The 27128-nt window shown below is 43.8% G+C and overlaps 2 protein-coding genes across 3 annotated transcripts; one reads left to right on the top strand and one right to left on the bottom strand.

The window, feature by feature from the left end:
- The first annotated feature begins 381 nt into the window (after positions 1 to 381).
- Positions 382 to 3901, top strand: cfap45 (cilia and flagella associated protein 45). Its single transcript, XM_079271556.1, has 12 exons — positions 382 to 457; positions 588 to 695; positions 998 to 1062; positions 1393 to 1531; positions 1638 to 1808; positions 1912 to 2090; positions 2316 to 2445; positions 2595 to 2741; positions 2911 to 3024; positions 3179 to 3372; positions 3491 to 3715; positions 3800 to 3901. Exons 1-12 carry the CDS (start codon positions 452 to 454, stop codon positions 3864 to 3866), a joined length of 1545 nt encoding a protein of 514 aa, XP_079127682.1. The 5' UTR covers positions 382 to 451; the 3' UTR covers positions 3867 to 3901.
- A 292-nt stretch (positions 3902 to 4193) lies between these two features.
- LOC306779862 (clathrin heavy chain 1-like) lies at positions 4194 to 26898 on the bottom strand. Of its 2 annotated transcripts, XM_079271918.1 has the most exons (33): positions 26537 to 26898; positions 25145 to 25352; positions 21214 to 21482; positions 20668 to 20829; positions 20437 to 20550; positions 19973 to 20146; positions 19138 to 19335; positions 18556 to 18756; positions 18269 to 18421; positions 17936 to 18058; positions 17448 to 17585; positions 17009 to 17173; positions 16704 to 16884; positions 16446 to 16609; positions 16184 to 16309; positions 15791 to 15933; positions 15396 to 15630; positions 15038 to 15160; positions 14670 to 14815; positions 14310 to 14493; positions 13909 to 14101; positions 13562 to 13719; positions 13278 to 13442; positions 12990 to 13097; positions 12096 to 12263; positions 11689 to 11838; positions 11375 to 11506; positions 11125 to 11235; positions 10785 to 10955; positions 10410 to 10631; positions 9290 to 9310; positions 5969 to 6044; positions 4194 to 5858 (listed from the first exon to the last, which is right to left on the bottom strand). In XM_079271918.1, exons 1-33 carry the CDS (start codon positions 26576 to 26578, stop codon positions 5728 to 5730), a joined length of 5055 nt encoding a protein of 1684 aa, XP_079128044.1. In that variant the 5' UTR covers positions 26579 to 26898; the 3' UTR covers positions 4194 to 5727. The 2 variants fall into 2 exon arrangements, with proteins under 2 accessions (XP_079128044.1, XP_079128045.1); XM_079271919.1 differs by lacking the exon at positions 9290 to 9310.
- Positions 26899 to 27128: the final 230 nt, after the last annotated feature.

Below are 27128 nucleotides of genomic sequence, written 5' to 3'. Positions count from 1 at the left end.
GCAATACTGATTATTATATAATGTAATTCAATAATTCAACTGTGAACATTAATTCTGGTTTACTTTGACATATTTACGATGACAACTGTCATAACCGTGCAATTATTTATACTGCGCATTTAAATAAATAATTCTTAGTTTCTTATTCATTTATTTATCATATATTTTTCATATATTTTGTTCTTGCATTTTTACAAATATTTAATTTCACGCAGGAAGTGTGCACCCGGCGCCCTCGCATTTATTCCCATGACAACAAACAACAAACATCTCCACATTTTCCAACTGGTGTCGCGAAGTCGTCATGTTTATGAACAAGCTCGCTTCACAACAAAACACGCTACTTCAGTCAGTCTAGTTGTTAACAACAAATTAGTAACGTTACCTTTTAGCCAACATTTCCCCTTTTTGTTTATTCTCCGTTGAACCAGGACACAAACAACCGGGGACCATGCAGGTGAGTTTAAGATTAAAATAAGAAGGAACGTCGCTTCCAAAGGCTTCTTAATTTAGGATATTTTTGTTGCAATCAACAGGGAACAGTTATGCATTAACACAATGTGGTAACAATGTTTATATCCTGGTAGAGACGCGCATCCAGCTCCACGAAGTCAATGAGCAGCTCTCTCACACGCCGCCGCACGCTGGCTCACACCTCTCAGGTGGATGAAACCCTGTTTGGGAGCCCGAAACCGGTGAGTGAGCGTGGTGCATGCTGTAGCCCACCATAGACAACGAACTTCCAGCTAACGTTAAGTGTTTATCCTAATGATGCTGTGACCTCAGGATCATAACATCAGTTTATGTAACTAATGCTCATTTTTAACACCTGTTACTGAGTTATTTCCCCTCACAGGCATAGTCACTGCACATTTCTGCAGGCCATTTTTGTCTGCCACGTCTGAAATGTAGGCTTTAGAAGTCAGTGGTACCATATATTAGAAAATATGGAAGAAATCATGTAAACCTAATCCCCGACTATATTTGTCATTATCAGTCCAGGAAGAACGAAGAGCGAGAGACGATTCAAATAATGACCAGAGACCTCATTCGCAATCTCAGGTAGGCTAACACACACTGATCAACTGCAAACTCTCTGTTTGCCTGCGGCGGTATGAAAGCAGTACTAGTACGAAAAGCATCATTCACTTCTCATTCGATGAAGATTTAAGTAGTTCAATTTAAATTCAAAAGAATATCAAGAACATTTTAAAAGGTGGGCACTATGCTGCGCAAGTAATATATACTTTCTAATCAATCCCTATAATTCAGAGCTGTTGTATAGAGATAACAAATGAATGTCACGATATTGTAAAGGTGCTTACACTTCAGTGATTATGAAGTACTGAAACCCAAAAAGCACATATAACAAACTCCCACCTGTCGTTCCAGGATCCCATCAAAGGATCCTTCAGGGGGCGTGCTCATTCTGCCATCTGCTGAGTATCAGCGGATCACATCCCAAATTCTCCCCCAGGAGGAGAGGGACGCCCAGAGGGAGGCTTATCAGAGGAAGAAAGAGAAGGAAATTGTAGGGAAAATGAAAAACCTCCAATCAATATTGTTCTTTACCTTGCAGATGGACAATAAGCCTTTTACAATTTTTTTTATTTTATTTTTTTTATTATTTCATCCAGAGAGCTGCAGAGGAAATGAAGCATCTAATCAACGAGGCAGGCCTCTCACATCAGGAGAATCAGGCACCGACCGAGCTGGAGCTCGAGGCCCGGGACCGAGCGCAGCGCCTGTTGGAGCAGGCCAACGCCTCGAGGATGGAGGAAGAGGAGGAGATCAGAAAGCTCAACATGGTAGGAAGCAGCTGTAGACGTGGAAGTGGACCCGCCCATCATTGTCAATGCGGCTGATTATTCCTAGTAATGTCATCAATGTGTGCGTGTGCGACACCCTCAGCTGATCCTGGCCGCTCAGTGTCAAGCCACACGTGAAGCCCAGATCGATGAGAAGAAAGAGATCCAGGCGGAGCTGTCAGAGGATGAGAAGCGCCTCGATGCCATGATGGAATTGGAGCGCCGCAAGGCCTTGGAGACCATGGAGCAGATTGATGAGCTGCACAGACAGCAGAGGATCGGGTGAGGAGAAACTCAGACAAAAGCCGTCATGGATTGTAATAATGATAAAAGAATTGACCCTTTTACCACACTGTGGTGATGCAAAAAAAATGTTTGCTTTTAATTCCCTTGACCAACGCAAACCACCTACATCCTTTTAACAAGATTCCCTTTTGTAATCAGCAGTAAAGGCAAAGGGCTTTAGCGTAGTTATCATGCGTTTGTTGTGCCTGTGTTGTATCCCAGGGGAATGCAGAACATTTGCGACCAGATCCAGCAACATCTAATTGATAAGCAAATAGAAGACGGGATGAGAGAGCAGGAGAAAGAGCAGACACAAGAGAAACAGGAGAAAATGAACCTGGAAGACCTCAAGGTGCAGCCACAGCCCGTGCAGAGACAACACCAAACACAAGCAGCTGAAAAGAGCTCTCTACAGAGCATGTATTCACAGTCAAATACATGCTCTGGACAGTACACTTGCACTGGAGTCCATTTCTTGTCTGACTGGTTGTCTCCTTCCAGGCCATGGAGAAGAAGAGGGAGGAGCAGCAGTGTCTGCAGGAAGAGATCATGCGCATCAACACGGAGACCATGCGGGCCAAGGAGCTGAGGCGAGAGGAGGAGAAGCTGGCTGACACGAGGAATATGGAATACATGCGAAACAAAATGGTTAGAAGAAAGGCAAATTATCTCCATGGATGGAGATTATCGCTGATCTCCAGCGACCAGCAGAAAATAGAAAGAGACAAACAGTAATACACGGACAGCTTAAACCCTTTAAATTCATCTTTGATTTATTCTGCCTTTTAAAATATGGTTCTTTGTATGACCTCTGCAGAAGCGAGAGGCAGAATATGAGGCACAGCAGAGACGTATGAAGAAGGAGAAGGAGGTGGAGATTGCCAGACTGAGGGCCCGGCAAGAAAAGGCAAGAGACTACAAGTCCGAGCAGGTCAGCAATATAAAACAAGCAGCTGACCACTGCCACAAAGGTGGTACCTGCTGAACATGATCCTACAGACAGATTATTGAAGGCACTTACCTTCCATATAGAATCATTGCACTCTAAAGCATTCGGTATGTGAACATGTGTGTGCATTTGGAAGGATGCGCTCCGTGCTAGAAGGAACCAACTAAGCACAGAGAAGGAATGGCGGAGGAAAGAGATGGAGCTCAGGGCAAAGCAAGAGCAGGAGAAAGCGATGCTGAGCGCGGCTCGCACGGAGCAGATCCACTCCAAACACCACCTCCTGTCCATCAAGGTCGGCCGGGAGAAGGCAGAGTATGAGAGGGTGCTGAAGTAAGAAACTTGATTTTAATTAAGTAAGATCCAAGATTAATAAGATCCAGAGTAAAAGTCGAATGCCGCTTACAACCTGCAGTAGGATGTGGTTCACCTTCCACCTTTCTCCCCACAGGGCGCAACAGGAAGCAATCATCAAACAGAAGGCGGAAGAGGAGAAGCAGCAGCAGAAAGCACACCGTCACGCAGACGCCATCCGAAATCAGCTGAAGGAACAAGAAGTCTCAGCCGTGGCTCAGCGCAAAGAGATCTTTAAGGAGGCCAATCAGTTCATGGAGGCGGCCCGGCAGAGGCGTGTGCGCCTCGATGACATCAAAGAGAAGAAGTTGAAGGAGCTAAAGTAAGTACGGGTGGGGTTCATGGGTCTTTCTTCGACATGACCGTCTTTAAACTGAATAAACCTGACATGTTTGTCAATGCACAGGGCAACAGGGCTCTCTGAGAAATACTGCAGCGAAGTGGAACGGAAGGCCCGCGCCTGTGCACTCTGATTCACTCACCGCTGGATTCACACGGTCCAAAGCATCCATGTTCCATTAGTACATGTTTCAAGTACTGATGTGACCTAAGCGTGTATATATACATACATAACAAAAAAAAAAAAAAAGTGCACCAATAAAAGGTTTCTATTACACTTCCATGGCTTTATAATCTTTTGATCATTGGTATGTACACGTTTCTGTAGTTGTTTTAGGAAAGCTCTTATGAGTGAATACATATTGCAAAAACAAAACTTGTCTTGTTGAGACATTACTACATTGTGTCACACAGACCGACTCTACGGGAGACAAGGTACACTTTTTAGTTTTTATTTCGGCTAGTATTTCCCTTTCAGTTGAGTCATATTCTTCCATTTATCAATGACAGATCCCCTTAAGTATTAATATGCATGACAACAGAAAGGAATTCAACTTATGTTAGGGTTAGGATGACACTTTACACACACACGCACACACACATAGCTTAAAGCATGTAAGGAAGTTAAGTACATCAAGGTAAATACAGGCTCTTATTTCAGATCGTCCTTCACAAAGATCTGGATGTACTGAGGCCTAATTTCTTCATCATAACCATCTAAACACACGACCTACGGGAGTGTTTATGGATCTAATCAAGTCGTCATTAGGATGCCAAAGGTTCCACCGACCGGCCTTCCTCTGCCTCCTTGTTCGTTCTCGCTACTACACATCAACAGAGGAGGAGACGGGACAGGGGAGTGGGTGGAGGACAGACGGGTGGGGTATCCGTCGAAAAGTTTTCAATTCATGTTCACATCTGTACACGGCCAAAAAAAAAAAAAGTAGTAATGGTGACCGAGGGGAAACACTACAACACCTGGCATATGTGGCCCTCATCACGAGGAGGGTTCCGAGTAAACACACACACACACACACACACAGAGTACGGTTAAGGGCCCTGGGGTCGGGGAGCCGTGGTCCCATCCTTGCACATACACAGACAGTCTCACACAAGCACTGTACACGGCACAAGAGGTCCCCTAAATACATGGAGCCAATGAAGGTGAGCCAACATCTAGGGGGATGGTTGGGAAGCCCAGTACAGGCTGAGAGGGGGTTAAAATTCTTATTCAGACCGTCTGGTCACACTCTCGTAAACACACACACACACACACTCTCTCTCTCTCTCTCACACACACACACACACACACACCGTCATCCACACAGTGACATACGTCTGTATGCATTTAAAACTCCATAAAGCTACACGCCTGTGCAGAATATACTATCATTACTTAGTGTTGCTAGCTATAGCCATTTGAAATGGCAATATATGTTCAAATATCATATGTAACCTTTTTTTCCTCAGAATATACAACGATGAAATACAGACAAACGAGACAATGTAAGCAGTTCACATGTTCAGTACATCAAAAGTAAGAGCTTCTCTACGTTAACTTCTTCACGAGTGCAAAATCCAATGCTCCTCCACCTACTTCAAAGGTTCGTTGCTGAGCTTTAGCAAGTCCACTTCTGCACAAAACCAATAAAAAAAAACACATGACGGTAACATAAACACAAAAATATTTGTAAATAAGTAGTCATAAATATGGAATGTGAAAAACAACAAACAAACTTGAGGTCCAATTTCTTTTTCAAACAATACAAATGAAAGTCCTTCAATGCAGTTAAATGTTTTCTCTTACGACAAGACGACGTTATAAAAAAAAAGAAAAAAGTACTCAAAACGAGAGTGGGCTGTTGCTTTGCTTTGTGGCCCCTGTTGTGAGTAGAAGACCATAGGAAGCTGGTGAGGAACACAGAGCGAGAGGACAGATGGAGGAAAGGTGTTGGGCCAAGTCGTGGTGGGGGGGTGGGAGGGGGTGTCGGGTGTTCACATGCCGTAACCGAAGCTGGGCTGTGGGGGCTGGCCGTAGCCCGGTGCTGCTGGGTAGCCGTAGCCGTAGGGCTGCTGAGGAGGCACGGCCACGTTGGGCCCCGCTGTGAGCATAAGCTGGGGTGTGCCTGCAACACAAGAACCGGGGAGTTAAAACAGCAAAAACTGTGTAAAAATAGTCTCTCCGTTTCCTCTACAGCGACACAATAAACTTCTGAGTGGTGGTGTTTTTTTTTACCGTAAACAATCGGTTGAGACTCAGTCGCCTGCTCCTCCTGTTGCCTCAGGGACTCGGAGGCCTCGAGTTTGTCGACCTGCGGAAAACACGACAACAGTGACGTGTCAGACTTCAGTCACACTGTGGCCGACGGGGGCTCCTGAAGAGCAAGGGTTGAGACGCCGGGTTTGTAAAGACTGACCTCTGGGTTATTTCACTGGCTGACGGATGGGACCATTCCTGACAGGCGAAGACGAATACAGTCCAGATTTATGAATTAAATAAGAAAAACAGGCCTCGCCAACGTGTTGGGAGGCCCTCTACAAGGCAACGGGAGTAAACTACGACTAGAGAGCTACTGGCTACTCTATCAAGCTCGGCTACAACAGTCTATCAGATAGACGGCCACGTCTTTGTGCAACGTATTAGGGATTAGGAAGGGGGAGACAGAGGCAAACAGCGACTGGGCAATAATGGTCCCACCATCCAGCCACCCAAATCATCTACGTGAACATGTTGGAAGTGAAGAGAACGTAGAGAACCGACCCCTCACCAGTACAAATAGACTTACTAAGACCTCTAAGCACAGTTGAGAGACCAACACACAACTTGATTAGCCTTCGGTAGCAATCATGAATTGGCATTTGTCTGAAATAAATATTATAAATGTTAAACTGGAACGAAGGTGAATACTTGATTGTGAAAGTCTGAGCTAGACATATTTCGAGCCTCGATACTAATGAAAAAGTTACGAAAAAACTAAATTTGCCTGTTGGCTATCTTGTCTGTACTCAAAGAACTGCTTAGTCATAAAGGTCTTTTTAAGTATTTGTAGTATATGTTGGGGTGACATGAATAAACACAACTGGTATCTGAATGTATTTATTGAAAGTGCACTGAATAACATACAATTAACAAGTTTATACAATATAGTGTAAATGAGTCACGTTGAAAATGGGGCCGCAGCTAAAGATTATTTTTTCATTATCGATTAATCTGACAACTACCGGTAATTTGATCAATGAACGGATTATTAACTACGGTCGACAGAAACTGGTGAAAAATGGCCATCAACAGCCTGAGGCAGGTGATGTCATCAAAAGGTTGGTTTTGTCCAAAACCTTAAGATATTCAATTTATTATCACATAAGAAAAACAACATTAATTAACTGATCACCAAAATAGAATAAATAGTTAATTGCCGAATTGTTTTGTCTGTGGAAACTATTAAAAATACTTTAAGGTAAGAATAAACATTGCGCAAACATCTGTTATCCCGTTCTAGCCTATTCTATCACGTTTAATACATATAAGTTTCAACACATGGCCCAATTAATTCACTGCCTGCGTACGAACTGCTACAAGAAGCATGGAGCAGCCTCGAGAATCAACTTGATATAACTGCCTGGTTTTAGTTTTTGCAAAGCAGCCCAGAGGCAGACAATGACGGGAAACGGACTAAAGACAATTCAAAGAGTTAAGCAGCCAGCAAAAAGCTTCAGCTATCAGCTATCAGCCTCAGCTCTGGCAGTGTGCAGCTTAAATAAGGATAGAATCAGCTTTGCTCTTACAGCGGTGTCGGGGTCAGTTCTCTACACACTGTCTGGTTTACTACTACAGTCGGTCTGGTACTACTACAGCAGGCTGTTTTGAGGAAACACAGGCTCTTGTATCGTTTCAGAAGAGAAGGGTTGAGAGACATGCTGAAGCGGCAGTCGAGTTATTGTCTTCTTGAAGAGTGCATGAGAGAAAGAGACAAGAGAATCAGAGAGCATAGTGGAGGGAGTGTGAGAAGAAGGGTGGAGGGGATGGGTTTTGTACAGCCAATTTTAGGTTTTCCAGAAGCAGGCACAGCCAACAACAACATGTCTCCTAGCCTGGCCTGAATGCTGCTGAGGCTGATGCTACCGAGGGAGGGGGACATTCATGCTTGTTGCCCTAGATGCCCCCCCCCTCCCCAAACTGATTATCTGCTCTCAAAAGCTCAACGGTTTGTTGCTTGAAGAGACCACACTTAGCAAAGAACACTCAGATATACTGTAGAAAAATACCCCTCTCTTAATATGCCTGCAGTGATGTTGGTTATTTTCATCATCTGTGTTCCTCTGAGGCAAATTCAGTAGTACTGACAAATATGGAGAAAAATATAAAAGGTCTGACAGAATTTTCTTCTATGGCACTGAGATACATGAATATAAAAAGGCCTCCAACAGAATTAAAAAGAAATCCCTCAATGGCTCTTCTATGAATGAAATTAGGTCTCACACTTGGCTGCAGTCTATGCTACTGCTCCACAGTCCAAATACAGACACAAACATGCCTTCACCCCCTCAAGACACAATCAAGACCTATTCATTTGACATGCCGAGAAACTCCCGTCACGACGTCTACAAGGTGAAAACATGCGCTTCCTGAAATGATCCTGAACCAAGCCAGGGTGGTGCCAGCGGCATGACTGCAGCTGAGCGGCGTTCCAAGACAGTTTAACGTTGGAATGCATCTACGAGTCTGGTGAGAAAAGGACCTGAACCACAGCAGGTGAGGTTGTTATCCAGAGTGGCGCTCTTCACCCACTCCTGAGGAGAGCTGGTGGGGCGTGCTGGCTTAAGTGGACGGCTCAGTGCGTTTGAGGAGAAGAACCGTGATGGCGCACAAGAATTATCACCGGACCCCGCTGCCCCCCCGGCTCTGCGGGGCCCTTGAGCGTCTTTCAGCTCCTTGTTTCGGTTTAATGGCTGAGTGTCTTAGTTCTCTCACAGGGTCGTTGGCAGCAGTGTTCAGCGGATAAAGTCTAACTGCAATCTTGCAATTTAAAAGTATACAAACAGATCCTGAGCCAACGCTGGCTCGCTTCAGCTACGATCAGAGCTAAAGGATTCTGTATTGACATGTGTGAGCACATGCCAGAAACACGCACCCATTTTAACAAAAATAAATGTTTACAGCGATCTCCATTTCATTTCTCACGAGGTGAATACTATCAGCATTTATTACTGATGACTTAGATGTAATGGAATTGTCACATCTTAAACACTTTGGAGAAATAGCCTCCTCATGCCCGTCTAATTCAACACCCGTTTGATCCGGAGCGATCACTGACACCAGCAAACCTAGCAGAGCCCTGAGGGATGGGTGAGAAGAGCCCCGCTCTGGAGTCTGGTGGGTTGGTGGGTGGTCTAGTGGAGATGTGGAGTTTACAGTCAGAAGCAGCAGAGTGACATGGTGGGGAGAGGGGGGGGGGGGTCATGCAGTTTCGGCTAATTTCACTCCTCCAAACTACAGGCTACAGGACGGGGGGGGAGGGGTCAAAAAGAATGATTAGAAAATGGATTCGACTTTCACCTTTTCCTTTATCGCATCAACCTGGAAGGGAAATTCAGAGAGGCAACTTAAGGAGGAAAACAACAAATGGAAGTCTCCCAAAAATAGAAATTGACGAGAGAAGAGCAAACACAGGGCTTGTCACTTCAAGAAAACACAAAAATCCATAGAGACAGATGCAGGTCATAACGCCACTTTTGATACAAATGCAGACTTGAGATCACTCTGGTAGTGTGAAATGTCCCTTTGTTGCTTTTCTACAGAATAAAAAACTAAATACACTTGTTTACTAATGTGGCCCACGGTAAGTTTAAACACTAAAACAAGATTTACTACATAATGAATAGTGTAGTGTTTTTTAATTTTTTTTTAAATAAATAAATAAAAAATCTTTCGGTTTTAATTGTTTCAAGTAACCAAAAAGTCAGCCATAGGAAAACTGAGCACGAGATGTTTGTGGCATTGTGGCACTAACAGCTGACTTTGATCAGTAAAATCCACCAACTTGGCATTTCAAGTCAAATAAATGCAACAAATATTTTACAAATGCTTCATTCAGGTCTGCAGTCTGTTATGAAAGCAATAGGCGGGTCATGTAGCTTTAATGCCATGTAACATCGATAAATGGCAGGAGCAACACAGCAGCTATGAATCTCCTCTGGAACACATTTGTATGGAAAAGCAGCTCGAATGGATGGAAACCCAAATGAAAAGGAAAACACCAGTGATGACACACGACTGACAGAAGCATAGGAAGATGACCGTGAATGGAGGAAAGAATATGCAGAACTTGGGGGACGGGACTCTTCCTAAAGTTGGATAGTATTTGCAAACACATCTTAGCAGCTGCTGGTGCTTTTTAGGTGTCAGATGAGTAGAAAAAATGTGTTAGATTTAATTTGTCATTTCTTTCTATGTTACACACATCTGACATTTTCTGAGACACAGGTCTCCACAGATAGTTTGCAAATGCTTCTATAAATATTAACAGCACCTTACGGCAGGAGAAAAAAAAAAAAAAAAACATAGTGAACTTCTAAATACCTTCTTTCACTGTAGTTACTTTAGAATTTCTAAATGCACAAAGCCCTCTCCCTTCTCCCGATACAGCACACATACTGGTTACCTCCGGCCAACCCACCTTGGAGAGATACTCCCTCATGACCTGGATGAAGTACGGCATGGAGAAGTCCATGATGTTGTGTCGCCAGGCGGTCTCCAGCACCACGTCGGGCCGCAGCAGGTCGTAGCAGGTGAACAGGCAGGCCGCGAAACACTCCTTCTTGTCCTCGTTCAGGAACCAAGCCAGGAGCTCCTCTGCCAGCTCGATGTCTTTGGACTCGGATGCGTACTGCATGGCATCCTGCAGGGAAGAAAGCGGAAATTCATTTCAATAAATTGACTCGAAGAAAGTGACCACAGCTGCCGTTTTTACATTTGTGACGCTGTGATTTCTACCAGTTGGAAGAACGGGAGTATGTACTGAAAGTTATCGTTTGTTTTAGTGGACAAGCACCTTGTAGAGCTTGTCCTTCTTGCAGAGCTCGACACTCTGTTTCCAGCGGTTGTTGCCCTTGAACAGGTAGGCTGCAATCCTCCTGAACTCAATCAGCTCATGCTTCTCCAGGCCCTGGGCCAGTGAGATGTTGTCAAAGTTGTCATAGGCATCAATGGAAGCACGCAATGCCTAGATAAGAGAGAGGAGGGGGTGGGGGGGTTAACTTTTAACGTTTGAATTAACTGCGACTCAAAGTAACAAATTCTAACTTTTTCTCACCATAACCTACAAGTAAACATCTGAAACATAAATGATCATACTATCTGGATGCACAGTGTACAATATTGAAACGTCATACCGCATAGTCTTCCTCAACGATGAAGAGGTTGTTCAGTGCCTCATTGACTGACTTGTTGTTGTGATTCTGGACAGACCTGAGGTAAGGCTTAACCAGAGGCAGCTGTTTCACCTGAACAGAGAAACAGAACATTTACCATCCTTGTCCATTTATGTTTCGGTCACCGTCACACATCATTCTCCACCAACCAATGAACGACTTCAATGGGGAACAGTCACTCGTAACTTTAAAAGCAATAACGGCCCAGGACCTTGCTGAAGTAGTTGACAGCGCGTGAGTGGTCAAGTCTCGGAGAAAGGACGATGAGCAGGTCGTTCAGTAACAATGGTTTGAACTCCAGGTAGTACTGGACGGCCTTGTAGTACAACTCCACATTGGCCACCTACAATGAAAAGAGCACATACACTGAAGATTAACAGCTACACATTGCTTCTACCTCAATAACAGCTCAGTGTTGGGCTTTGGCACTGTTGGTAACAATATAACTTGTTACTAGCAGCACGTACCAATAATTAACAATTAAAATAACAGTATAAGTTCTTCAGATTTCTTCTTTTTTTTAACCTTGGTGACAATGTCTTTGAACTGGCCCTCCTTCCAGGCATCAGATGGGTGGTTCATCATGGTGATGATGGCGTTGTCGTACTCCTCGTACTTGTCGTAGAGGAACACCAGCTCCCCCCAGAGGTGGGCCTGCTCTGCTGCCCTGAGAACCTGTTACACACACACAGGTTAGCGCATTAACTCATATTCAAATTAAACAAATCAGGAACTATTTAACAGCCCACGCAGAGAGGGGCCAATAAGACCGGATCAAATCTAGCAGTCGCCATAAAGACTGACCGATACAACTGTTGTCAAACGAAACAAGCCATGCTTCTACAGAAGAGCATCAGGGGATGCTACATGTTGTATAAATGACAGTAGAACACGCTTTGTTTGAAGATGTTGCAGTCGTTCCCCTCGCCTACCTTTGGAATGTTGACGCGGGACCAGAAGAGCTCCAGGTGCTCCCTCATCTTCTGGGGTTTGAATTTGGAGTAGAGGATGGCCAGCTCAGTGAACATGCCCATGTGAGCGCGCTCCAGACCCAGGGCGGCCTCCAGCATGGTGATCAGCTCCTCGAAGTAGCCGCGGTCCTGGAGGGTACAGACTGACTTAATGACACTAACCATAACCCTTTAAACCAGTAACAAACAAAATATATGCTGTAAATATCTTCTCTATACAACATTCAAAGCATCAATAGAGTTTATGGTAAACACGGTCACGTCTGTCAGCACTGTTGCCATTCTACACATGACATCATTGCACTTCTGTCTATCCTGGGAGAGGGATCCGTCCTCTATTGCTCTCCCACAGGTTTCTTCCTCTTTTCTCCCCGTTAAAGGGTTTTTTTGGGGGAGTTTTTCCTGTTCCAATGTGAGGGTCCCAGGACAAGAGGATGTCAAATGTGTACATATTGTAAAGCCCTCTGAGGCAAATTTGTAATCTTTGGCTATACAAAAATAAATTGAATTGCAATTTAATTGTTTGCACTGTCAGCTTCTAGCCGCCGGCTCAGCCGTCACAATGTTGAGAGCCGTGTGGAGGCAATAGATATGCTCTGAATTTAACAGATGTTGAGGTTGGGTTAAACATCTCACCTGAGCCAAGAAATGGCAGGTTCGGCTGAAACAGCACCAAAAACAACTCAGATTTTCTGTATAAAAAGAAATGCCATATGCAAGCTTTGACATTTGGGAGAGACGAGGGCAACCGAAAACCCCACTGTCCTGTGCACAGTATCTGGTTCCAGATAGTGTACCCAGTAGTTACACAACATTCATCAGTGTAGCGGTCAGTTTTACATCGACCCCGGTTACCTGGTAGTAGTTGATGAGTTCCTCCAGTTCATCGGCGTGGACGACGATATGCAGCCCACACATTTGGGCAAGACGGAACTCTTTCCCATCTACACACGCAAAGCACACCTGGAAGAGAATCAAACCAAACAAAGTGTTTAATGTAGGCTTGTGGACAGCACATTAATCACAGCACGTCTTCTTTACAACAGGAGGGCTTAGTCTAACGTGCAACATCTGACTCTTTACTCTTCAAAGGACTTTTTCTCTGTAAAGACTTAAAAATGAAAGTGTGTCGTCATTCCTCACCTCCTTCCAGGTGCGAGTGCTGTTGGCCTTGCGAGCTCCGTCCACGGCTGCTTGATACTCCCCCAGGTGCACCAGAGTGGAGGCCAGACGGCCAAAGTTGGACACGTTGTTGTAAAGCAGTTTGGCTGCGTCGTACATCTTGTCATCATAACATCGATCACCCACCTGAAGAAAAAGAAGCAAGCTCAGCAAAGTAGAAACTGTAAACAGATGAAAGAGAATTAAGTGGCAACATCTGTGTATGAGAGTGTGCGCTTTATGTCTGCATGCTTCCCAGGACGTACTTGCTGAATGTGAGCATTATTGGGTCCATTGATGAACTCTTCCAGCTCAGCCAGGCGGTTGGTCTTGGCCAGAGCAAAGATCAGCTCCGTTTCAACGTATGACTCGCGGGCCTTCTTACGGGCCATCTGCAGAAACTTCACCAGGTCCTCCCAATTTCCTGCACAAAACAATCAACTGTGATCAGTTTCATAAGCACATCAATCTACTGTTTATCGACCAAAACGATCTAATATCTTCTTTAAATAAAGAATTACATGACGAATCACACTGAATGTGGCATTTATCCAAAAGATTCCTCAGATCTCAGCACCAAATGAGCAAGTGCAACACACAAAGTTCATCTTACCGCTTTGGGCTGCAGCTTGTCCCACCTCCATGTAAGCAGAGGGGTCATCAGCCTTGATGTAAGAGTCGATGGCTTCTTTGACCAGGCCCTTCTGGAGCTGGGCCTTAGCCAGCTGACTCCACACTGGTGGCTCATTGCAGCGCTCGGCAAACTCATAAGCTCTGTCCAGGTTACCGATGTGCTCAATCAGAACCTGGACAAAATGAGACGACATTCAGATCCTGGAACATCAAGCACCATAACACCATTCTGCTGGCCTTTATAATCCAGGGTTTAGGTAGAGTATGTGGTTCCTGAATTACAAGCCCAGTTTAAAGCTGTCCACAGACAGTATAAAAGCTTTCGGGTTCATGTCTCGTGTGTTTTAAAAACACCGTAAAGCTAAGCAGTAATCCACTGACCTGCACAGCAGAGGTGTTGACATCAAATTTTCTAAAAATAGCAAAGGCCTCCTCAAACAGCTCATTGCTGATGGCGATGTTTGCAATGTCTGGGGCGTCGTAGTTGTCCAGACGGTTGATGTACTCCATAACGCGTGTCCGATCAGCTTTAATGGCCGTCAGAATGAGCAGATTCTGGAGGTTTCTGACAAACGACAACAAAAGGGTCTTATTTTCTATGTGGCAAAAAAATTAAAATAATAATTGAGTGTTTTTGACCACAATTTAAAAAGCTTCTACAAAATAAAAGACTGTCTCAAGAGACTTGCCGCTTACGTTTTGGCCAAATATATTTGGGAGGTAACATCAAGCCTCTCTCACCTGTGCTCGCTAAAGACAGAGTTATCCAGGACAATCTTCTCCAGAAGCTCGATGAGCTCATTGGGCAGGTCAGCGGTCATGAAGGCCTTGACTGTGACAGACACCTCCTCTGGATCCTGAGTCTCAGACAAGGCCGTCTGGACGACCTGCAGGAGAGCCGGACAACAGACATTATGCACTCCAGCTGATGTTAGAAGTAAATATAAAACAATATATCCTCGAAAACCTAAACGATTGTTAAATGGATAAGATAGGAATGTTAACTTTGTTTTACAGGTCTATATGAAAGCAAAGTCTGCAATGCCAGCGGGTTTTTGTATCAACAAATAAAGTGCATGAAGTCATGTGGTGTAATTTAGGGGCCGGACCTGGTCGATGAGTGGTCTTCTGTAGTTGTTGGTCTCCAGCAGCACGCTCGCCCACAGCTCAGGGTTCTTGCGACGTACAAGGTAGCGGGACAGACTCTTGAACAGCGAGTTCTCATTGCACACCTGAAGCAGAACAGACAAGAACAGTTCAACATGAGAGGCAACAGCAGCTCAGAAATGTCATGAAAGGAATCTAAACTTAAAACAGGAAAGATTAATAAAACAAAAGAGCAACAAAACATGCAACTTATTTTATTGATCGTTAAGCATGGTATTTAATTTACAACAGAATGGTAATAACTGACAAAACTACCCGTATAATTGCCTGACATGAAAGTATGATTTCAGTTCAACTCACATGAATCAGTTCCTGGTCACACTGGCCTCTTTCATAGGCCACGCAGGCCAGGTGGGGGTCTCTTTTCTCACAGTACTTGCCCACCACACGGCTGTCGTAGAAGGGGTTCTCCCTCAGGAATCGCTCGGGGTTGTTGTTGCTGTCGATGTAGATCTTGGCCAGGGCATTGTGGGTAGCAGGCTCCTCACAGCCGTCATGAATACGAGCCTCTAACCAAGGCAGCAGCAGCTTCAGTCTGGAGAAACACGCAGTGTTACGATTTCACGTACGATTTCACGTACGATTGCAAGGTTTGAAGAGAAAATCATCTGCCGACTCGTGACTCTACACGGCCAAGTGTTGACGCAGTGATTCCTTCTATTGCTGTGCAGTTCAATTAGTTCCTCTCTTCTTACCGATTTCTTTTCTCCACTTCAGCCACCAGTTCATCTGTGGAGAACTGCCCTCTAACCACCAGAATCAGGTTCTTGATCACATCCTCAGCACAATCCACATCCAGTAACCCTCCAATGACTACCGGCAGACGGCTTGGGTTCACCTGGAAGAAAAGGACCATCAAGTGGAGTGAAGTGAGGCGATGCAATGTCTAAAGCATTCATTGCATCAATGAGACAGTAGAACACTAATAGAGGGATAGGGGAGAGAGGAAACAAGACACAGGACGCAGGTTTCACAAATGGCAGACTAAGAGAAACCCTGTAATGTTGGTCGACTTAAATGTGAATTAATTTATTGGTCTGGATTTTATAAAAACACCATTTCCACCTGGTTAAGATGCAATAATGTACCTTCTGCACGTAGATCTCAATGTACTTCTGCAGGCTGTTGCGGTACAGGTACAGGACCAGATCGTGGACAAAATCAAAGCGGTCGCACACGATGATCAAAGGCAGCTGGTCAGTCAGCTTGGCTTCCTGTAGAGATAAACGTTTCAAATGTTATCCGCTTATAAATGCCAGCTTTGTTGAACAACAGTCTGGATAAATTAGCGATAGAAAGGTTGGATTATTTGATCGTGAAATGTGTATTCTGCACGGGTCCACTTCTGACCTTGAGGAAATTCTTCACACGTTCCGGGTCGTAGCAGTTACTCTCTCGACAGATTCTCTCCACCTCTTTGATCTGGCCCGTCTTGCAGGCGGCCTGGATATATTTGAAGTGGACCTCTGGATCCTGGCTGAAGTTCACAATAGAACCCAAGAAATAGAACAAACCTGAAAGACAAAAAAACCTGTTCAAATCAACAGGAGAACTAACTTTGACTATCTTTTAAAAATGTGCTTGGCTCTCAGTATGTTCCCAGCTTACCCTCAAAGCTCTTGAATGACTCAAAAAGTTCAGTGAGGGACTGAGTAGAGAGCTGTTCATGGTATTTGGAGGCGACCTGGACACAGATCTGCAGGTTCTGGCGGATGTTTGCAGACAGCATGGCCCTCAGACACTCCAGAGAGTCCTCCACTGACAAGGAGCCGAAGAAATTCACCAACCACTGCAGGGACAAGCAGGAATAAATCAGCGATTCAAAAGCAAAGATAGAAAACAGCTTTACAGTCATGTTCTATACGTATTTGTTAGTATTAGTCTATTGTTGTGCTCCTTCATCTGTGTTGTACCTCTGGGTTGAGAAGGTGTGTGTGCACCACGGCACGCTTAATATCATACAGGTCAGTATAATGCTCCAGCGCCCTCTGCAGGAGACCGGCCTTCTCACACAGCTGTGCCACGTGAGCGCGATCATAGTGGGTGAACATCTGATTGCCCAGGATGGCGTCTGCAACCTGCAAGACACGCAACAGCGACAAAGACATTTCGACATTGTTTGACGCTTTGTCAACAGGAAATGTTGAAAATAGGCCAAGGGAAATTAGATATTTGGTAAAAGGAAACACAGAGACACTTTTTAAAGAACAGCATGAGTTTAAAAAAGTATTAAACATATTAAAGCTCTGTAAAACTTCATATATCATGAATTTGTAACAGAACAAAACGTGAATTTTGTTCGTGGACTTGTGTCTGCCAAATGAAACTGTGGTGCTCCAATTCCAGATGTACCTGTGGTGCGTGCACCAAATTCATTTCCAGCAGGCGTGTCTGCAGTGGCCCCTCCATGGGCCTGTTATTCTTCAGGGCATCTAAGAGGAAGGAGGTGCACTGCTGGATCAGGTTGTACTCCATGAACACATCAACGATCTGGAGACACAGAAGAGAAACGTGATCAGAGATGTCAAACTCTTCTCAAAAAGATTGTATGCGTGTAATACCTTTTAAATCAACAAACAGCTTCCATCATTTTATTGTTTTTTGATGTAGAGTAGTAGCTATTGCATTATTCTGCCTCTGAATTGGCAATTTCCTGTCACAAGATCAGCTCACTCTAAGCTGCCCAAAGGCAGAGCAAGTGCAACAAATCATCAAAACTTTGGACCCACTATACAAGCCACTACTGTGACCTGTGAAAACCACCCGATGTAATGAAAGCCATTTGATATCTTATCCAATCTGACATATAGGTTCTTGTGTTATTAATACATGATCTTTACCTGTGTAATGTCCGCAAGTGGCTCTTCGTCCTGAACCAGCATCTGGGAGAACTGAAGGCCCTGTTCTGGACTGATCCGCATTACGTTCCTAAGCAGAAAGATCCAGTCTGGAGTGTAGCCCACCTACAGAGACAACAGACCTTTAAGCATAATAGCCCTTCATCTGAGGCGTGCCATAGATAAAAATGGAACTATATAAAAAATAAAACTGTAAAGACAATAGTGGAACAGATAACAACATGGCAAAATAGTATTTTCTCACTTCTCTGTACCACAACAGCCAAATATCAGAGAAGTTAACTTGGAATAACAAAGTCAGACACCGTCACAAACCTTCTTGGCATAGAGGACAATCTTCTGGAACTGTCCAGTCTCTGCAAAGCACTGAATGACCTTATTGGGGACGTTCGCTCTGAGGTAGACACTGAGGGCCAGAGTAGGATCTACAGACTTCACCAAGTCTCCAAGCTCCTCAGAGCACTCCAGCTGGAACAAACACACACACAAACCGTGTTTTTCATATCCCCATATACATGATCAATACGAGTAACACACTGGTTACTGCTTTCTGAAGATAAGATAAAGATTGTCCACCGTAAAACCAACCACTGGACACATACCTTGTCCTCTTTCAACCATTTCTCTAGGAGCTGCTTGCGGCCCTGTTGGAGGACAGGCCTGCACAGCTCCAGAGACTCAAACTTATTAAGTTGGCCTTGGTCCAGCAAGATGCCAAAGTATTGGAGCAAGGGCGACGTCTGGCCCGGTTGGGCTGGAACACTCTGGAACCGACGGATGGTGTCTGGGGTCCGCAGGATACCCTGGACGAGAAAAGATGGATGAATAGACAACGTAATTAAGTGACGGTGGGGAGATTCGGTTTGAGAAAAGTCACCTTTGAGCATTGCATGGAAGAATGGTGGTGTGCAGTTACGTTAGGTGGACATTAGTGATTGCAGTAAACATAAGATTTATAATTTATTTCTGAGAAACTTTAGAAAAACTTAAAGAGTTCACCCCCAGTTACTTTGTCAAAAATTGGTATGCAAATGTATACTTTGTTTACATAAAACTGATGCTTATTGTCATACTAAGCTACAGAAACCTGCTCGACCTTAACAGACTGAGCTTGTATTAATTGAACTGAATAATGTCACGTTGTTTGACTCTGCTCTGAGACAAAGGTGGCACACTGGCAGTACCTTGGGTGCATTGGCCGCCACCTTGGCAGCCTCGGAATAATTTCCCGCCGCAAAGAGGGTGTTGAACTTGCGGGCAAACAGCTCCTCAGCACCGGCGAGGTTGTTGCGGACAGCCATGCGGAGGGCCAGGTCTGGGTTCTGCAGCACATTGGTGATGTAGGGAATGATGTTTTCCTCCTCCACGCACACGGACAACACCTGGAAAAAGCACATTTGCACGCTTTATTAGCTGTACGCAACAGAAGAGACCAAATGGGTGGGCTTTAAAACAATGCAGGGTCCACGTTACAGCCAAAAAACAAACATACAGCATGTACTCCGTGCAAAGTGAACGAAAAAACTAAGAATTATTTGCAACAATTTGACATCAACCTGTAAACAAAGCACTAATTGGCAGGTTCTTCGTACACACCTCTGTATGCAGAAATAGATGTATGACACCCTAAGACGTGTGCTTGTCACATTCCTAAATCACACGGAGGGCTTGCCGCATGTAGTGTTACATTTTGTGTGCACGTGTATGTGCAATGCACTGCGCTGTACATGGCAGACCTGACGATAAGAGCAATAACAGGATTAGATTGTGCAGTCTGCTTGGCCAAGCTTAGCCCTCCTGCTGTGCGTGTCACATGCTGCCTGACACTGAAGATGCTGCTCCAGCCAGTTATTTTCAGAGATTTCCTCAGTCAAAGTCACAAGACAACACCCAGGGACCCACGCTGCTAGAAAGAAGTGCTGACATAACAAAGGGAACGTGTATCCCTGTAAGGGCTGAGCTACTCTACATCACAAATAAATAGATGAATGGAGGGCCAGGGTGAGTACGTTACAGTACCTGTCCTTTCCTGTTGACTCCGATGATACCCGCAGTGGGCTCATGGGGGGCGGTGACAAAAATGGTCTCCCCGCTGATCCTGTTCATGTAGATGCAAGTCCCAGTCTCCAGGTCGTACAGGTGGATGTAGCCATATTTGGTGATGAGAAAGACTACATCTTGCTTGGAACTGATCTGGAGTTACAGAAAGAGAAATCTGGTTGGAGCATGAAAATTACCAACAAAACGATAACTTTCAAAACACCTAAAGCTAATGAAGTATTACCAAGGCCCAGTGGGTGAGTACCAGGTGACTTAAATAGTATCTCTCAATCGTAAAATCCAACCAGAGTCTAGAAAACTATTTTTTAGACAATGCCCCTTATCTTAATGTTAAAGGCAGTAATGTGGAGAGTATTGTTTCCCACCAGAGGAAGCGGAAGACAGGCTCTACACGTCTTCTCATAGGTAAGCAGTTGTTGTACCTGCATAGCAACAGGGAAGTCATTTTGGGCTTCTGGAGGAAAGAAAACATCCACAGCTTTCTTTGGAAAAGGCTGGTTCCCAGTCGGCGGAGTCCCCACTTCAATAATATGCAGCTAGAAGTAAAAAGACAGAGACGTTAGGATAATAAGTTTCTGAAAAGCAATACATTTGATTTGGATTCTGCATGATCCAAAATGCGTATTGATTTCCACTTTTCAAGTGAATCGTACCTTTCCTCCTGCCTGTCCTCGCACAGCAAAGCAGAACAGGGTGGACTCTTCGGTGTTGCCCTCCATCTTGAACTGTGCAAAGCCAGCGGCGTGTCCCTCAATGGGCTGAGACACCTTCCTGTCCACGGAGTACAGCTGCATGGCTCCGACAACACGGTTTTGCTGAAGAGGAGAGAAATTACACAACTTAAGGACAGCGGTTCTGCTGGGTACCAAGCTTGATCAACTAAAAACGTGATTACGGGCGAGAGTCAGGCCGGATCAATTGAAAGAGCAGAAAGAGACAAAAGACACCTTAGAGTAAGAGTTATAGAGGAATAGAAGAGATCACCAGTCATTGGGAAAAGAAACTGGAAGCGTAGCATCAAAATGTGTGCAGATTTAAATAAGAACAGGTTTACAAATCACAGTCGACACCTGTTTAGTTTAGACTCAGGCTAGACTGCAGATGGCCTGAAGAAACACAGCGTCCCTAAATATTTAGAGCCCAATTGTGCGGTTGTGGTTTAATAATGACCAAGGCTCACAATTGGTCACAATAACTACCTGTGCTGAAATGCCGATGAGCAGCAGCCACTTCTGTTTGGCGTCGGTGCGGTAGTTTATGATCTGGCAGCCGGCCAGGCTGGAGTGACGGTCAAAGACTTTGATTGGCTGAGAGTCCCCCTCCATGCTCCAATGGTAGACGGCGTTGTCTGTGACCAAGGCCACGGTGTTGAGGGAGATCCACTTCCAGAAGGTCACGTCGTCCGTCATCGTGTGAGCCTTCATCTTGCTCTTCATCTCGATGTTGAAGATCTGCAGGGTCTTTGCCGCTGAAAAATCGACACAACAGTTAACGCACAGGGACGTAGATGAATGCTGTGAGCCACCCCCCCCACACACACACACAAAAAACATTCTTAATAATAATAATAATAATAATAATAAATCAAAAAGAGGAACAACATCAGTTGGTGACTAAAGCTACCACACACAAACCACAGCAGACTTTGAGAGTACACATACAATTTAAGCATACCAACTTCCTAATGCTGGAGAAACGTTAGTAGTCAGGGTTTGGTTTGAGGAACACCAAAGGACAAAAAGTCTTAAGGCTGACCCAAATACTTCGAAGCTTCGACCGTTTCCATGCGATAATAATAGACGTCCAAGCCATTGATGCTTTCTAGTCGCGCATCTCTGGTAATGCTACGTTAACAGCAAAGCGCTAGTAACGTTGGCAGCACTTGTGCTAATAGCTAACTTATGGAGGTTCCATTGAGGTACATTACGATGCGTTCAAGCTCCACTAAGTAAATTGAGGATTGGTCAAAGGTAAGTTATACGGTTATCATCGCGTGTTCGAATGTAATCTTGTAAAACGTAGTTCTTGGTGAGAAACTTGAATAAACATCGTTGTTTGAAGGAGATGTTTTCACAGCATTATGAAACATATTAAGAGAGGGAATTATGACCCATTTATCTTCCTAATGCTAGCTCTAAGCAGTGTATAATAATACAAATGTCATCTTTTATTTTATAATCATTTGAATTTTATGATTTTATGCAAATAACCACTATGGAAGACTATAACCAAATAAAATGCTAATTCGATTTTTGGATGGTTACGTCGACTTCTCTCCCTCTCACTGAAGCTTCAAAACCTCAAAAGTGGTATTGGGGACAGCCCTAATCGGTGTCAAAACAAGAGGCGACACCAACAAAAGGGCAACCATCATGGATCTGCATTCAGTTAGGTCTGATGCAATAAAACTGTGAAATGAAAGCCATTCAGTTGAGGCTGAATATGCAAACCTCTTGTGATAGTGTGAAGTGAAAACTCATCTATGAAACAGATTTGTAATTTAATAAACTCAAACAGACTAAGACTGTTCAGACTGACATTAGCACTGCATCAAGAAAAAGCCTTTAAACTCACGGATTTATTACTTAAATTGGATTTCCTACTACTACTAGGCTTTCTGTGCTTCTCAACTGGATCAACCATGACTTTCCATGTTGTTTTGACACAATGGTCCAATGCTTTGCTGATCATTCCAACCAAAACCAGGTCAATTAGGAACCAACATCTGCAGAAAAACATGGTGCCCAGTGAAAGTGTAAATGAGGCCCGTGTCCAGCCCTCCACCCACTCTACCTACTGGAGAAATGAAAGTCCAGGCATGCGGTGATAGCTCTTATGGGATTCACATCAAAATGTAATCCCAAAATGAGGGACGTGGGAATTTGGGTTGGGTCTGAATGCAGATTAGCAAAAGACGACCACAAAGCACACAAACAGATGCGGTGATGGGAGGGATGCTGGACGGCTGTGCTCACACCCGGTCTCTATTTATGTCTAGTCTCACTGGAGGAAACACACAGCGACTCATGAGCTCAAGACATATTTGAGATTAAATCAGGCCCAGGCAAGCTTCAATCAACCTAACCCCCATAGCTATTGACACAGTATATGAGTGAAAATGTGTACAGTGACATTTCTCAACTAATACTTTGGTCATACAGAGTGTATAGTACTTTGAAAAATACACGACCTGCCTACATAGAAATACAGTGCAAGTAGTGAAGTGAAAATAAGTGTATCACACAAATACTGCACTTGAAACACAACATATTCAATGGATACTGAAGCAGCTTTATCAGCCTACTCCTTTGACATATCGTAAGCAGTATCGTCCAAACACAGGCCAAGAGGAGGAAAGTAACTAAAAGAAAGCCCCACATCTGGCTTATATCCCTGCAGTGTCCCTGACCCTGCAACTCTAGTTGCATGCTAAACCATAAAATTATGATCCACATATAAATAAAGCTCAGTTCTTGCTCAACCTCTCTCAAGTCTGCTCGTTCTCTTTCTCTTACTGGAAACTAGAACATACCAAAGTATGGCACACTATTAAAGATGTGTATTTCCGCTTGCTCGTTAATTAATAAAATATATATTAATTCCATATATTTAATTTAAGTAAATGTGCATCTCTCGTCATTATTCTGTGCTTTGCTACACGCCACAATGTCATGATTATAGCACTGGGGGAACCAAAGTGTGACATTTTCTACATCTAACTCCTAACTTCTCTCAAATGTGGCACATAAAACCTAATTATTATCACAACAAAGGCCGACGCCCAAAGTCAAGAAACAAAAGACAAAAACAAAATAATGATCCAGTCAATCAGCTACAAATTGCTAGGAATGTACTGTCCTCTGCTGACTAACATATTTGTAAAAAAATATATTCACTTAAAATGTCAGAGGCCAATGCCATACACACACACACAGTCTAATGAGATCCAATGAGCTTTACGAGTCAAGCGCACTAAATGGCCAACCTCATAGGAACATGTCCACTAGACAGCAAATACACCACGACCGACTATTTATTCAAGACAAGCCTAAATGTCACCGTTAGTTTGAATTTCTGATTGTTTAAATGACCAATCATTTTTTCTGCATGTTTTAGCCCTTTTACTACATACATACGTACTCATTACTACCAACCATTTTCCAAAGCACATAATAGCTTGTAACATTTCTGATTATTCAACTGGTTTTCCATTCATGCCAGGATTTGTTGGCCATTGAATTCTATAATTCAATTCATAAAAGATGTTTTCGTCAAAGGCAGATGTGTGTATTGTGTTCTGCAAGTGCCTTCAGATTGTGATAGTGACACAGCAACTGTATTATTATGAGCTGACATGTTCTTAAATGAAGAGGCAGACACATTTAAGACTTTCAGGTTTGCCAGTCAGCTTCTGGGAGGTTTTCACCTCCAAGTCAGTGTATTCATTCGACTATGTGTCAGAAAATGGTCAGCTGTAAGATAAAATATATGTACAGCAAATGGGACAAACACACATGAAAAAAAAAACAAGGAAAGAAAAAGAGAGCCCTTTAAGCTGACATCTTAATTTTGCTATGCTTGCGCTGCTATTATAAATCCAAGCATTCACTCAAATTACCAACTGTGCAAACATTTCAAGACAGTGCCCACAATATTACACTTTGACAACTCATGATATGTAAAATTCAACTCACCGTCTGCAAACATAAGAAAGCAGTAGGAAATGAAAAAAAGAGCAAAAACAAGCAAAATAGACAAAGCATTCATGACAGCATGACAGTTTACTACCTGTCCTAAAATATCAATGTCTTGTACATTTCAATTTGTTACACTGTACTTTAGTTACTCAACCTTTTCTTTGGACAAACAGAAATGGGGTGGTCTACATATGAACATCAAAATGAAAAGCAGACTGTGAAAGCTACATAACTGACTGACAACATAAACGGAATTTACACAAATGACCCAAAATGTATGAGAAAGGCACCATAGCGAGGTATGTGACCGGCCAAAACTTTAACGGTTTACTTTTAAGTCAGTGTGCTTTCACAAACGTAGTGCTCTCCTGTCTAGGTGGCACATAAAACGATGTGCTAAAAGTGCTAGAGATGCATTGAAGCTAAAGCTTACCTTTAAGGGCAATAACTTTGCTGGCAGGGTTCATGATGGCGCTGTCTGCAGAGATAGGCCGGCGGATGGGATTGTTGGGGTCGGCCATGTCGATGATGACAACCTGGGCCTGCTCCCCCACTTTCTCTCTTATACAGATGAACTTGTCCGACTCCATGGTTAGAGTGCTGAATCCGATGTTGGCCGGGTTGATTCCCAAGTTCTGGAGCTGAGATGAGAACGCATGACTTGTTTTAGTAGCACCCCGTGGCTAACACAGTTTATACGACAAAGAATATCACAGAAAACGACAATAAATTGTACATTGTGGTCCTTAATGTATTGATAGTAAATATGTAGGAGTTTAAATGATGAGGGGACGTCATACTACCAAACTTGAAACTACACTTGAGAAAGGTAAATAGGAAAAAAAAAATCATATAAATGATCTTCATACAACTATTATGATAAGCTTACATATTTAAGTGTCCCATAACTTAGGCATCTTTGTTTAAAAGATAGTTAAAAATAATATGCATGGTAGTCATAGTATGAAAGATGTCTTCTGTGGGGTTTAATCTAGAATTGTATCAGATAACACACAGTCAGAAATGCTCGACTATAACTGAATGGACTCTAATCAGTTTCCAGATGTTTTAGAAAATTATAACGTATGTGTGAGTGAGAGACGATGTCATTATTGATGGACTGGGTGGACCACCTGCTTCACCCCCGTCAGCTGGATGAGGATAGAAACCTCTACAGAACAACCTCAGTCTCTCCCTTTTAGCTGTGTACATGGCTTGTCGTGACACAACCTCACTGTATGGCATACAGGCGCCAGTCACACTGCAGCTGACCACGGATTATAGACTGCTAGCGTTAGCCAGCCTCAGTACATCACTTGACAGCTCGTCAACTGAGGTTCCGTGAGACATTAGAATTATATAGCAGCCATCCGAGCAATAAACGTTGATGTTCGCCAACGTTACGATTAACTAGATAACGTGACTCGCACATCCCTCACGACACGAAACCCGTTATAGTTAGCTTGCCAATGTAATGGCTTATTTGCTAACCAAAAATGTAGACATGCATAAGTCAATGGAGCAACAACTGGTCACCAAGAGTCAGGAACAATGTCTAATATTAACGAATGTCTTCTCTTAGTTGTCGTTGACAGCTAACGTCGGCTAGTGGGGAGTCGGCTACAGCATCAGTGCAATGAATGAGCTGCTAGCCTTATATGCTAGTTGTTAGCTTGGCTGCTGACTCAACGGGGGAGGGGAGGTCATTCATTCGGGTATTGACGTTTACCGTTAGCTGAGTTAGCAAGCTGTCAAACGACCATTAACCGGGGAGATGAACAAATAATGTCGGTGTTCGTTTAGCTGTCACATTTTGCTCACATACCTGCAGGTGCTCCTGGAAGCGGATCGGTAGGATCTGAGCCATGGTGGGTTCCTCGAGCTTCTCCAGCGTACCTGAAATCCTAGTGGTACCGCTAACAGCCAGCTAGCTAATAGCAGTAGCACCGCGCTAGCTACGACCTCCTCACTCTACGTGTAGCTAGGTCGGGAGCCAGTCAGTGAAACACAAAAAAAAAACACGATAAACGGTAATATGTGATATTGTTAACCGCGTTTCCGAAATCTGGTATCAGTAGAAAAATTTAAAGTATGTCCCCCCTTTTTGTGTGTGCTTTCTGCACTGCATCGATGGATGGCAGTGACTATTCGGCTGATCTTCTGTCCAAAATCCGCAATGGCGGCGGAAACGGCTGAACGCTTCTCGGTCCGGAAGCGTCAAGGGAGCTCTGGAAGGACAGTGGCTCCTGTGTAAAGGATGGGTTTGGTAAATCAAGGGCTTTTATTTTATTTAAGCAAAAAATAATACATGTTCCGTGTTTCTACTCCTGACGGTTTTACTAATTAGGAGTCTATCCTCCATAAAACCAAAGCAATAAACAGCCCATGTACGTCAGTTCCGTATCACAATTATAAAC

The sequence above is a fragment of the Melanostigma gelatinosum genome (genome assembly GCF_949748355.1).
Source record: "Melanostigma gelatinosum genome assembly, chromosome: 7".
NCBI lineage: Eukaryota > Metazoa > Chordata > Actinopteri > Perciformes > Zoarcidae > Melanostigma > Melanostigma gelatinosum.
The sequence above is the reverse complement of the archived record's forward strand: the minus strand, read 5'-3'. Positions and strand labels throughout refer to the sequence as shown.

What these genes read in the sequence shown, in the direction of transcription:
- LOC306779862 (XM_079271918.1), bottom strand. Translation starts at nt 26,578, where the DNA reads ATGGCTCAGATCCTACCGATCCGCTTCCAGGAGCACCTGCAG. An exon ending in CAAAGTTATTGCCCTTAAAG is followed by an intron (nt 21,483 to 25,144) that starts GTAAGCTTTAGC and finishes TCGATTTTTCAG; the next exon opens with CGGCAAAGACCCTGCAGATC. An exon ending in ACAAGCTGCAGCCCAAAGCG is followed by an intron (nt 13,720 to 13,908) that starts GTAAGATGAACT and finishes TGTTTTGTGCAG; the next exon opens with GAAATTGGGAGGACCTGGTG.
- cfap45 (XM_079271556.1), top strand. An exon ending in GGAAGAAAGAGAAGGAAATT is followed by an intron (nt 1,532 to 1,637) that starts GTAGGGAAAATG and finishes TATTTCATCCAG; the next exon opens with AGAGCTGCAGAGGAAATGAA. An exon ending in GAGTATGAGAGGGTGCTGAA is followed by an intron (nt 3,373 to 3,490) that starts GTAAGAAACTTG and finishes TTCTCCCCACAG; the next exon opens with GGCGCAACAGGAAGCAATCA.